Below are 12,559 nucleotides of genomic sequence, written 5' to 3' on the forward strand. Positions count from 1 at the left end.
TTAATACTTATCCACAAGAGCAAATAATATAATATTTGAACGGCTGTGCGGTACAGTGCATGGACGTTATAAAGAAAGAAAGTAACTCCTAATTTTGTGAAATCTAAATCAATTATTCTGTATTTGAATATTACAGAGTTATCTGCCCTTGCGGGTAGGTTATGCTTGATTAAACGACGTAAATTTTGCTCTAGACTTGATTACGTGGCGATTAATACGTACTCGCAAGGGCAATAACTCTGTCATATGCAAAAAAGAAGTGCACATTTATTAAGTGAAATCTAGTTTTCGACTTTTGATGTTGTTACTCGTAATGGTCGGCTGATTCTATTTTATGTACCGACCTGCAACAACGGTTATGTAGAGATGGTGTCATTGTGTCAATTTGAAATGATTGATAAGTGCAAAGGAATACTGAAGATATCCATAGACGTATTATATCATTTTCAGTTTATTCCACTTCATATGAAACTATCAAAAAGCAATATATGTACTGTTTACTTGCTAATATTCGTGAGGGTTTTAATTTGCTTATTTCACGGTTTCACTTAAATTCACGAAATGTAATACCTTGTGATTTTTTTAAATATGACCTGACATGGCAAAGTTTATCGCATTAATGACGCTTATAAAGACTACAGATAAGATTTGCGAATATATTTTCCCACGAATACGTTCTAAAACAGTAATTTTAAAGTTAGCGAAATTTAACAACTATACAGTATAATCAAAATGATTTTTTTCCTTTTAACATTTTCATCATTTCAAGTGCTGCATAAATGTATGTGAATCAAGCATGTTTCTAGACAGAGCATGCTTTATTTTCCTTACAAGATTTCGTCATGGGGATCTATAAATCTATAAATGCTATTGTGGTTGACTAAAAGTAGATGCTTTGATATGAGTCGTATATGAATGGATGACTGAGGCATGGTCTATAAGGATCTCGTTTGTAAAAGTATGGAATCTAGTGCATAGATACCCATGTATGCGTCAATGAAACATGGCTGAATGTATGACTGCAGTATGGGTTAGAATAGGATCAATACTTAAGAATGGAGGATTAGAGACATGATGGGTAACTAAAATATGGGTATTTAAAATATGGTTAACTTAAGTATGGGTCACTGGAAAATGATTAAATTAAAGGTATTGATCATTAAATTATAGGTTACTAAAATATATGTTACCTAAAATATGTGTTACTAAAGTATGGAGGAAAGTGTAATGGAACCAAATAATTTCCAAAGCACTTGCAGAAATGACGCATGCGTGTCATGTGTTTCCGGTATCTCTGTTTCTGAACTGTTACTTTCATCATTGTCATTGTAAAAGAGGAGGAAGTCACTTAACACCGATTTACGGATATTTGTCTCATCATTATTGTCTCTCAGAGGGACAGACCGGACCGTTGCTGTAAAGCCTTGTCCAGAATCCCGTGAATTACTTTTGAAAGTTAAAATGGCCAGTGTTCCTTCTGATAATAATGTTTTATTTAACAAAGAGGAGCCACAGTATCTGAAATGATAAAAAACAGTTATAAGAAAATAGTATCGAGGGTTTAAAGTTAAATTGAAATACCTTAAATAAAATTGCGGAAGTTATCAATTCGAGATGAATGTTCGTGAGCTTACTCTGATCGCAAAATTTGCGAATATAGATAGCAAGCTAGGGAATGGAGTGAAGGTTTTAAATACTTTGCTTATTGGTAATTGTTTTGAAAATTTAAAGCTTTAACTTTAAATAAATTTCTTTTGATGAAAATCTTTTTATGCAGGAAATTCTACTTCTAAGAAGCTGTAATTTCCACCAAATATTTCTTCAAACAATATCTGTTGAACAGTACTTACATTTGTCCTCTCTCTGTAATGTTATCGTTTAAATGTACTTCCAAATTATCATTTCCACAGTTCGTAGATTCCAAAATATCAAAGTTGTCTATGACTATTTCGATTCTTCTACCACTATTTGCCTGCAAAAAAAATCACAACTTGAACTTCTAATTCATTTTGGTACACAAAGACAATTTTAAAGCAAAACGTGGAATGTAATTAAAAATCTGTTAAAAATGTTTCCGAATAACAAGACTATAAATAAACTCTGTATTTCTGGATATTCAAAATTGAATAACACTGTTAACAAATATTTTACCATAAAAGAAATAATAACTTACGTCACATTACATAGATACATTAATGTAATTACAATATATGCCTTATCAAATGCAAAAACAAGGACATTTTACAAACAACATATAGAATCAGTAATTACCTATTACATCATTACATAAAATAAAACTCAAAATGACAAAGACAATGACCCATTTACGACAGTCGTGAAATGTCATTAACCGTCAGTCAATGTCGTAATGTGTGAGATTTGCGATTATGAGTAATTGGCGATTTGAACTCTGATAAGAAAATTTATTGCTATTAATCTATCTCAAACCTAGGCAGAGTTGAACCATCAGTCTAAATCACGAAATTAAAAATTGCCGTGATAAAGTCGCTAGGTATGAAATCGCTAAGAAAAGATGACGCAAAATAAGCTGGCTTACAGTAGGTACTCCATACGTATACACTCCCTGTTTTACCTGGAATACATATTGACACGTTGTAGAGTCTGGGTAATAGTCAGGATACCCGGGAGATTGAATAGATACAGGAGCTGATGAAAGGCGGTATCGTCCTCCACATTTGGAATCTAGGATAACAAAAACCACAAAAACATGTAGTTCCATTGTATTGCCTACAGTTTAAAGTTCACATAATGCATGGTGTTGTAATTTTAATAATAAATCAAAAAGAAATCTTTTTAATATCAATATAATATCACCAAGTTAATTGTTGTAATGAAATCATTGATGTAAATAACCAAATTTGTACATTACATTTTTATTATGGAATGGTCAATGCGCTACTCAGTTACAACAGAAAAAAATCTAAATTCAGAGAATTTGTTTGGAGCTTCCTTACCAAATGGTTTCATACAGATAATGCCATTGTCCGGTTTCATGTCACAATTCCCAATGATAATAGACTGACCATTAGTTGTGGCACAACCGTCGGAGTTACTTGTTCCCAGCTCATGGAGTGGCCTTCAAGAGTCAAATGTTCATATTCTTAAATTCAACTAAAGGTCAGGTCCCGATTGTTCAAAGACGAAAAGCTTAAGCACATGATTAACGAAATTATCATTTCACATTTCTGCAAAATTTGTGATTACATCTTTCTAAAATGGGCAAGCAGTTAAATTAAAAAATGATTTAGAATTCTGCAAATTATTTTGCATATTTGTTTTACATGAATTGCTACTTTATTTTAAACTATCAAACTGAGCAACTAGGCCAGTTAACACGTTGTGTTTTCCCATCTCCGCAAAAAATATTGTTTTCTAAAGTAAAATTATTCTTATCCATTGGTTACGTTTTTGCATTCGTTATGGGCACGGAATAATTTTCTATTAAACACACAATTTTAATATTTTTTCTTATAGTTACAAAGCAGAGCTCCTAACTTTTACAACCCACGAAAAATATTACAGATATATGAAATATAACATATATTTGTTGAGAATGACACTTGGACATATATTTAAGCATTTATTTATGTCAATTCGTTCGCTGTGTTGCCGTCTGATGCAGTGATAGTCAACTAACACATGGTGATTAGGACGACGGCGGTAAACATAAGACAACCCGCGTTATGAAAATTAATATAATTTTTTTATCAATAAAAGAGGAAAAAGAAGTTGTCAAAATAACAACTTGCTTTGTATAGATACATTTCGGTTTTATACCTGCATTGAAAGATTCATTCGTCAAAATATGTTTTGTTGTAGTATTCAACTTAACTGATCTTCTGCACTCACATGAGATTTGCATCAAGCACGGTAAGATCTGGTAACAGGTATTCTGTTTCACCTGCCCTTCGTTTAACACCTGCCCAGAAACTTGTTATTGACGTCGTGAGAAAACTCTCATCAATTCTTGTTTTCAGCCATTTCTGGTGGAAATATAGCTTTGATTATAAAACATTGTTTTCATTTGTAGTATAGAATATATATGAAATATAAATTCTATTTCGGTCAAAGGAAGTATTTAAACTGAAGAAAATTAAAAACAATGATATAGCATGCAAACAAAACATAAAGCAGCTCTGTTTTGCTTTTGATTACCAAATTACACGTCCTGCATGTATCCCAAGATATTACAAATTGTCAGCGTTTATAAAATGACCTCCCTTGCCAATGATAGTTGGATTTTTTATGAATAAGAAAAGTTTATTATTGGTGCACTTTAACAAACACCTCTTCTTCGTTGTCTTCCTTGAAATTAATTTGAAATTGATGACGTAAAAATGTAAAGCTTACCACTTCTTCAGTACTTTTAAATGATACCACATTCCCGCCATGATTTGCGCAAAGATCAATTGCTATATCATAGTCTACCGCCACTGTTGGGAAAAACTGGTAACAATTACCATTCGCGTAGTCCCAAGATGTGCCACAATTCCAACTCACAACTGCAATTACAAACAAGGGTGCAAAAAATGGGATTTGAACATCCTTAATGTGAAAACACGTGTCATTGTCAGAATACAACCAATATATATATATATATATCAATCGTGTTTTTACTGATATTTCATGGTGCAAAAATAATACACAGTAGCATGAATATCACTACACTAAATTAACTATCAACGTATAGTATCATACAGAAAATGCAGAAACCAGAATTAAAGCAAAAATGGAATATTGTAGCTGGACTAAATCTGAACAAGCTCGAACACTTTGTAATGAACAATTATCAAAGTAAATATTTAGAGTGGTTAAGATGTCACGACATATTACCACAAGCCTTTCACCTCTTGGTTGCGAGTTTGAACCCCATGTTGGACAGATGCTAGGTAATGACCAATGTACGGTGGTTTTTCTCCGGGTACTCTGGCATTCCTTGAATGACCCTGGCTAATACTATGACGTTAAACTAATGAACCAACCTAACCAATGTTTTGACAACATCCCCAAACTTAACCTTTGCGACATAATTTATAGATAAAAAGTTATTCACGACGTTTGGAACTTACTGTGTTGATACCCTGGTACAGGCGTCTGGCAGTATTCTCCCATAAATCCGTCTGGACATGAACAGAAGCACTTCCGGTCAGCTGACCCTCCAATGATACCACCATTTTCACAGCGTATGTCGTGAAATTCGCATCTTTCTGGGGAAAACGGGATAATGATATATTTTCATGCCAAAAACCACAGGCTATTTTTTCCTTTTAGAGAAATCACCTTTTGACCTTTAATATTGAATTCTATGGTTTCTGCATATTGTTGTGATGCGATTTCGCAAAAAGTAAATTTGAACTTGTTATCAATCAAATTTTAATGCAAATATATGCAAATATGACCTTGAACAGGCTAGCGCAATTACCATAATGACTTTATAAGCGATATACAAAACAAAAATATTCTTATGCGAAAAACGCCAAAATGATATAAATATTAAAATATGTACATTTATAGCACTAGTTAATGTAATTTAGCATACATTACACACTGCTGTTATGAACAAAGTACACAAACTATATGGATGTAAATGTTCAAAAAATAACAATTTTGCATATTTGTACTTTGATATTTTACATAGCTGCCCAGTAACATTTCACACAGTTTAGCATTTTTTACACACTTGCACATTTACCTTTCTATACCTGCACATTTATCTTTACATACCTGCACATTTATCTTTACATACCTGCACATTTATAAGCTTGATTAACATACACAGCATCATAGTAGCTGATTGTCTTTGCTTTCCCTGTATTGTCAAAATAAAAGTTCAAATATTTTTAGACATTCTCTCTGTCGCGATTTTAGGTAAAAACGAGCAACTTGAATTTTAGCGGGTTTAAATCCTTACTATCTAATTTATTAAGAGTATTAATTATATGATTCAAATATTTCTTATTATTTTGCGGATAGAATTTTCGCGATCATAGCAATGTCCCAAGAAATCACGAAAATATCATCCCCGTGAAAATAACCGGCTATATGGTATCTTATCTATAAAAGATATATTTCAATATGAAAATCACAGATAGTAACATTACATTTAATGATTGATTAGTTGTCAAATAGTTTTCTTACCTATAACATTCTGATAGGCAGGGTCTTTGGTCAACATTACAGGCTTCCCATTGGCGGATAAGTACTGCAATGAAAGACATCAACAACCAATAGGTAATTCTTATTGACTACCTTGAAGAAATAGTGTTCCGTATCTCTGGTGACTAATAAATTTCTCAGAATTTTAATGTGAATTTATTGTAATGCTATAACAACGCTTGTAATAGACAAATAGGATTTTTATTTGAAGCAAATACTTTTTTTCTGCACAAGACATTGGGACTACTGTCAAAGTTCACAAAATACCTGAAAAAAACTTATTACTAATAGAAATTGATCATTCAGGAACAAGATTCGTAGGATAGTTAGAAAGACAGAAAAAATAGTGATGTATAAAACTATGATTTTCAACTACTTCGCGAGATTTTAAATTTCGCGGGTTACCGTTAATCCGCAAATTTAGCAAAATTAAAACCCAAGCTAATATTAGCAACTATATAGCATATGAGACTCACTTTAGGTCCATAGTGCATGATGCTTTTATAATCATAAGGGGTCCCATGGTAGGGATACATCTGCCCCTTCATGGCTGCCGTGTCGTAGCTCCCTCGGGAGTCAGGGCTGATGTTCTCGTACAGTACCGTGATGTAGGCATCCCTGTCATTTCGTTCCATCGTATGAAACATTCCTATGGCGTGTCCCAGTTCATGGATGATAGTGTCTAGCTGTGGTACAAGGTACATATGGTTCATGCCTGCTTACATACTTATCCAAAATCACGCAACATATATGATCACACATGATATATGATCTACATTAAGATACCATATTGGAGTTAAGAAGACAAACAGACACTTGGAAACATCCTTCTGTCCATCAACTACACGGTCCCATGGTAGTATTTACGTCAAAAATAGAAGTTTTTTTTTCTAAATTATAGTAGATTTTGTAGTGACTGGTTTTTTTCTTGATTGAAACACGCAGGTAGAGGTTAGAATGGTCAAAAACAAGATATACAACAGTATTTTAATTGTAGCACTTTTCGTGCTGTCTTTGAAGCGCTAATTCATGTATAGCGCTAAATTCTATAAAAAGGTTACATGTAATTGCAGTATTGAACCACCGAATAGCACTAATTGATATCCACACTCATAAATTATATTTATTTATAGTTATCACATTTGCGCTAAAATTTTACTGCGTTAAAATAAATACATTTACAGTAGTATTAAACCTTTGGGGTGCAGAAGATTATTTCCCCTTGCTTTGTTATCTATTATTTTCTAATTATACAATTGTCTTTTTATTAATTTTGAAGCAAACGTTACGAATAATCTACTAAACAATTTTACGGAGAATGAGAGTACTTACGTCCATGCAATTAGCGCCAATAGAGATAGGTTGTGGCTGACGAGGAAACATGCCGTAATGCGAAAAACATCTGGAAATAACAGATTGTACAACTAAATTTCATAGGCGATTGAACGTACAGTTAAAGACTTGGAAAATTGTGATAAACATGTTTCAGACATGGAATATTCATGCTAATAAATTTTGTACACACCGTTTCTTCTCTCAGACACAATTAACAGTACGTGTTCTAATTTCAGTGCCTTCAGCGCTCAAGTCACAACGCGAATTCAAGTATATCGCTAAGTTTTTTTGATATACGTAAACTGTCTTCATGTTCGATTTCACTATGGTATTGTCTACGGGGGATAAAACGTTAGTAATGTTAACCCCTGCAGTCGAGTATGTAATGACAGTGATGGTAACCCCTGCAGTATCGAGAATGCATAATGACAGTGACAGTAACCCCTTAATTATCGAAGATCTTACGCTAGTGATTGTTACCCCTGCAGTATTGAGAATGTTCAATCTACTCACGTTAAGCCGTTGATAAACTTGAGGTATCGGATTGTTCCCATCTTCTTCTGTACTTCCGACGTCCATGGAACAAATTGTATGCAGGTCTGCTGTTCCCATCTGGCCATCCCGACTCGAATCGTGTTCCGCTGTGACTTTGCTGAATAAAATAAATATCAAATATCATTTTTATCATCAAGTAGTATAGTTGAAAGGGATATTGTGTCATTTGAGACTAAAATAAGTGTCACTTGTAAACTAAAATTTCTCCTCTTAATTATCTAAAATCTTCCAAAGCAAAATAAAATTACAAATTCAATTTGATCTCAGTGATATTTTATTTTAATAGAGGAACTTTGACTTAAGTGGGATAGATTATGAAGTTATCTGACATGCAGAAGTCCAATAGAGTATATACATTGTTATAGCCTACAAGGCTCCTTCTATCACCAGGTTTTGTTTCACCGACAGGCGAAATATGTTAATTAATTATAAACTCACTGTATGTTGACGGAAACGTGTAAGGAATAGTTCCATTTGGCCAGTATAAAACTCTCTTGGGACTTCCAGCATCCTGTCGCCGGTTCCTCGCTCTGGCATCAACCTAATGACAGTGAAATTATGCAATTAATAAATAAAGATTACAAAACTGGTAGAAATGTAATAAGATTTTTATAAGACCAAGCACAAGGTTTTGTTGTTAGATTTTTTTATTGTTCAATTTAGTTTAAGCCATTTTTATGATGTAAAGTGTAGAGTAAGGGGGTTAGGGTTACCGTACTTCCGGATATTTTCACGGATCTATTGTTTTGCGAATTTGACGAAAAACGAGAATATCATCCGATCAAACTTTTTGGATTTGGATATAAGGATAGGTTTAATCTAATTCATTTCTTGATATTTTGCAGGTTTCCTTGGGAAATCGCGAAATTATTACCCTCACGAAAATATCCTACTTTACCGTAAAGATTACAATGGTCAATTGTAAAATAACTATTACGAAAGTAAACAGACTATTCGCAGGGTCTAAATCTGAATGACCTGATAATATAATATACCAGAACGATGTTATGTAATAGATTGATAGGCCAGCAACGCCTTGTGTATCTGCTGAGTAACGTACATTTAATATTGTTATATAAGGTTAATGTTTTATTGTATGTACCTGCAGAAGCTCAGCTCCAATTAGAAATGTCAGGGCCAGTCGAGCCACGAAGGTCTTCCATAGAGGCCAGAGCGGCGGCACATCCTTTCTGGGATATCTCATTTCTGTCCACTTACCTGTTACAAATATAAACACGAGGCGCTAAAAATAGAACACGATATCGACTGAAATGATGTATGTAAACATTACATAGCTTGATAGGGAGACGTGTTCAGAATACAACTTAAAAAAAACTTTGCATAACACATTTATATCATGCATTACTGTAAGCGTATCTATTTTAGCGGTGTCTTATTTAAGCGCGTCTCGAGCTGTATTTGAAGTGCTAATTCATGTACAGCACCTACGTATTATGGTACCTCGGTATTTAACCATCGAATTGTGCTAATTCAAATGCCCGCTAATTAATCACAATTTACAAATTTTCTAATTTGCGCTAAAATTTGCCTGCGCTAAAATGAGTAAATCTACAGTAACTAAAGGGCATTGCAACCCATAGCAGCAGTATCATAACTATCAAATAAAAGCTACTAAAACCTCATTTTCTTCGCGTGCAGTATATTTTGGTCACGTCTACACTGATCTCAAGATACTTGCGAAAATATTATTTCCGATCGGGGTTTATTATCTATATTTAGATTGTGTATTTCGTTTTATACATTAATTTGCGTAATATTTGAATTCGCAATTAAGATCTCTCGGGGAAAATCACGCGAAAATTTTTATCTCATCAAAAATAAAGTCTTTACATTATATACTTTCTATCAATTATGAATATGTTTTCCTTTTCATTTATATTTGTTGATATTTTTTCCAAATCGTTTCTTACCGAAAGAACACTATAATCATTGAATCCAATATATTGGTATTCTGTTAGTATTCAAACTAGTGTTAACCAATTAATTTCGCATACGAGTAAATCTCGCGAATTTTGTGGACAAGTAGAAAGCGTCAAAATCAACCGCTGAATCAAATATTAAAATTATAGTTAGAGTATAGCGTTATGACTCTGACTCTTAAATTGCGATGAAAAGACGTTAGGCATGAAACGCAAAATATAGTAACCGCAAAACTACGTTGATTTACAGTATTAGGACAGAATAATTATAGGAAATGCCTTTGTCTTTTCCTGGCGTAAGGCTATTTAGTAAAATATCAAGTCATTGTAGCCAATAAATGAATATATATTTCACCAAAGCAATTAATTAATTTTCCATCACATCTTTTTCTTCACTTCTGACGTGAATTGATTCAGCATTTCTACAGGATGGTACTTGTAACAATAATCTGGATTATCGTATTTTCTTTACTTCATTGTCTTCTGCAATTTAATCCCGTTTGTTTCACGTGTGCCTACTATCACACTATCAACCCATACGTATATGAGTAAGTTATTTGTCGCTTTAATTCTTTCAATAAGTTATTGCTATAAATATTTCAAATGTTTTGGAATCTACGAGCCTTTTATAGTATACTTCTATATACCACATATAAATAATTGATTTCGGATGTTCAGAACAACCACAGCCCGCATTCGTATTTGTAGCGATACTGGTAGAGCCTATGAAATCAGACAGTAGGTATATAACACATAATAGATAATTGATCGGAGACTCTTTCATTCGATGGTTCAAATTCCTTCCGCAAACCTTGAACCCTCTTTCCTGATCATCTTGTTGAGATTTTCATATCTGATGTAACTTGCTTTTGTAGTACCCCAATGTATAAAGTCATTCACATTGTTTTATGACTATTGTAAAAACATGACAATGTGTAATTCAGACAGTTTACATTACAAACATGAACTAGAAAAGTAAACATTTCCACTTACCCTGCCCGTCATGATTTTCCGGAGACGCTCCGTCGATCCGCCAGTTGCTTCTGAAAATCTCTCCTATTGTTAGTAGCCGATCAATATCTCGGCGATTCCGCGTCGTAATAACTCCAGTGTCCATTTCTATTTGTTGATTGTTTCCGGAATTGTATTTGGCGTGTTCTTGACACTATATAATTAGATTTTCTCTTGATAAAATATGCCTTTCTACTAACCCCGGTGGTATCCCCGTCTCCTTATTTCTCTATATTGGGTTCTTTCTCGATTCTTCTCATCACAACTAGCCACAGGACAATTACTAAAATCTAATTATGACGATCAAGACAGCTTAATGTGTACGGAAGCGGGAAACGTTTTCTAGGATGATGTCAAATGGACCATTTGCAGGTGGAAATGATGTCCTAAACCTACAACTAAAGACTTCGCTGCAGTAATAGGCAATCGAATGTACGACGAAGCTAATGTCTATTTTCTATAGTCAGTACAGTGCGCATTAAACTCAAACACCGTTAAATAGGGAAAATAATATAAAGTTGTTTTTGTAAAAGACACTCTTTTTAGAAAATATCATACTGATTTAAATCATTTTCATAATTCTAAGACAAAGGAGGAATGTAAACTTAAGCTATTATGTACTTCATAAGTGCAAACATTTCCATATATAAAAAAATTCTAAAGCAGCTGACCAAAAATTAAAACTGTCGCGGCGTTGGAACGAGTCGACGATCGCAAGGTAGACCATTTGTTAGACCACCCGGCTAGAGTTCGGAGGTCCAAGGTTCGAATACATGTCTGGCTGTGCAGTTTCATACTTATAATTGGAAGGCGAGAGAACGGTCAAGCAGTGATTTGACTGTCGTATGATATTAAACAAAATTGATTAAGCTATTGTATATAATAACACTATACTTAATTATCGATGAAAATAACCTTCCCTGGGTTGATTCAATTTTTTCCTCTTGACTACATTCTCGATAAAAGCCCTAGGTATTTATTTCCCATTACACCGTGTTTGCTTTCTGTATAACACCGGTAGAGGTTGGCATAGGTCAAAGTCGAAGTGATAATTGTTTATTTTGATTGTTCTATTTTGTTGGTATGTAGAATGTGGGTGACTTGGATAATTCTTCTTGGTCTGTTTCCACAAATCAAATTTTCATCGTGAACCATGTTTAAGAAATTAGTGAAATAGGTTTTGCCGACGCGAAGGACGCTGCTCTTCCGAAACACTTATTTTCAGTGTTCCTAAATCAACTTGTAAAAATGGTGTTTGTATAATTATTGATTACAAAATATGACTATCGTGTATTTTAGATTTCTAGCTTTGGTAATATATATTATCTTTTATCATGTCAATAAACTCCTTTTGTTTCTTCACTGAGTCAATATTAACATTATACCCAGAATTTAATACCGACTATTACACTTAACTTTAAATTCACATACCGGGAAGCAACAACACAATTTGTTTTGTTAAAATACGCAGTACAGAATGACAGTGGTACGTTATCATCAGAGAGTGGTGACCCGGGGTTCCCATAGCAACGCGTCACTCA

At 33.7% G+C, this 12,559-nt stretch overlaps 1 protein-coding gene across 1 annotated transcript; it reads right to left on the reverse strand.

Annotated features, from left to right (window-relative positions):
• Nucleotides 1-38: 38 nt before the first annotated feature.
• On the reverse strand, nt 39-9,290 carry LOC138330132 (protein SpAN-like). Its single transcript, XM_069277538.1, has 14 exons — nt 9,170-9,290; nt 8,506-8,608; nt 8,026-8,164; nt 7,510-7,579; nt 6,654-6,863; nt 6,160-6,223; nt 5,768-5,830; nt 5,091-5,228; nt 4,372-4,523; nt 3,871-4,004; nt 2,976-3,097; nt 2,594-2,703; nt 1,851-1,972; nt 39-1,518 (listed from the first exon to the last, which is right to left on the reverse strand). Exons 1-14 carry the CDS (start codon nt 9,269-9,271, stop codon nt 1,206-1,208), a joined length of 1,842 nt encoding a protein of 613 aa, XP_069133639.1. The 5' UTR covers nt 9,272-9,290; the 3' UTR covers nt 39-1,205.
• Between the last annotated feature and the right edge of the window lie 3,269 nt (nt 9,291-12,559).

Source organism: Argopecten irradians, chromosome 8 (genome assembly GCF_041381155.1).
Source record: "Argopecten irradians isolate NY chromosome 8, Ai_NY, whole genome shotgun sequence".
Classification (NCBI taxonomy): domain Eukaryota; kingdom Metazoa; phylum Mollusca; class Bivalvia; order Pectinida; family Pectinidae; genus Argopecten; species Argopecten irradians.

Coding starts and splice junctions, on each gene's coding strand:
- LOC138330132 (XM_069277538.1), bottom strand. CDS start 9,271: ATGAGATATCCCAGAAAGGATGTGCCGCCGCTCTGGCCTCTATGGAAG. Junction 6,864..7,509: donor TTGGCGCTAATTGCATGGAC/GTAAGTACTCTC, acceptor CTTGTACCACAG/CTAGACACTATCATCCATGA. Junction 4,524..5,090: donor TGTACCAGGGTATCAACACA/GTAAGTTCCAAA, acceptor TTGTAATTGCAG/TTGTGAGTTGGAATTGTGGC.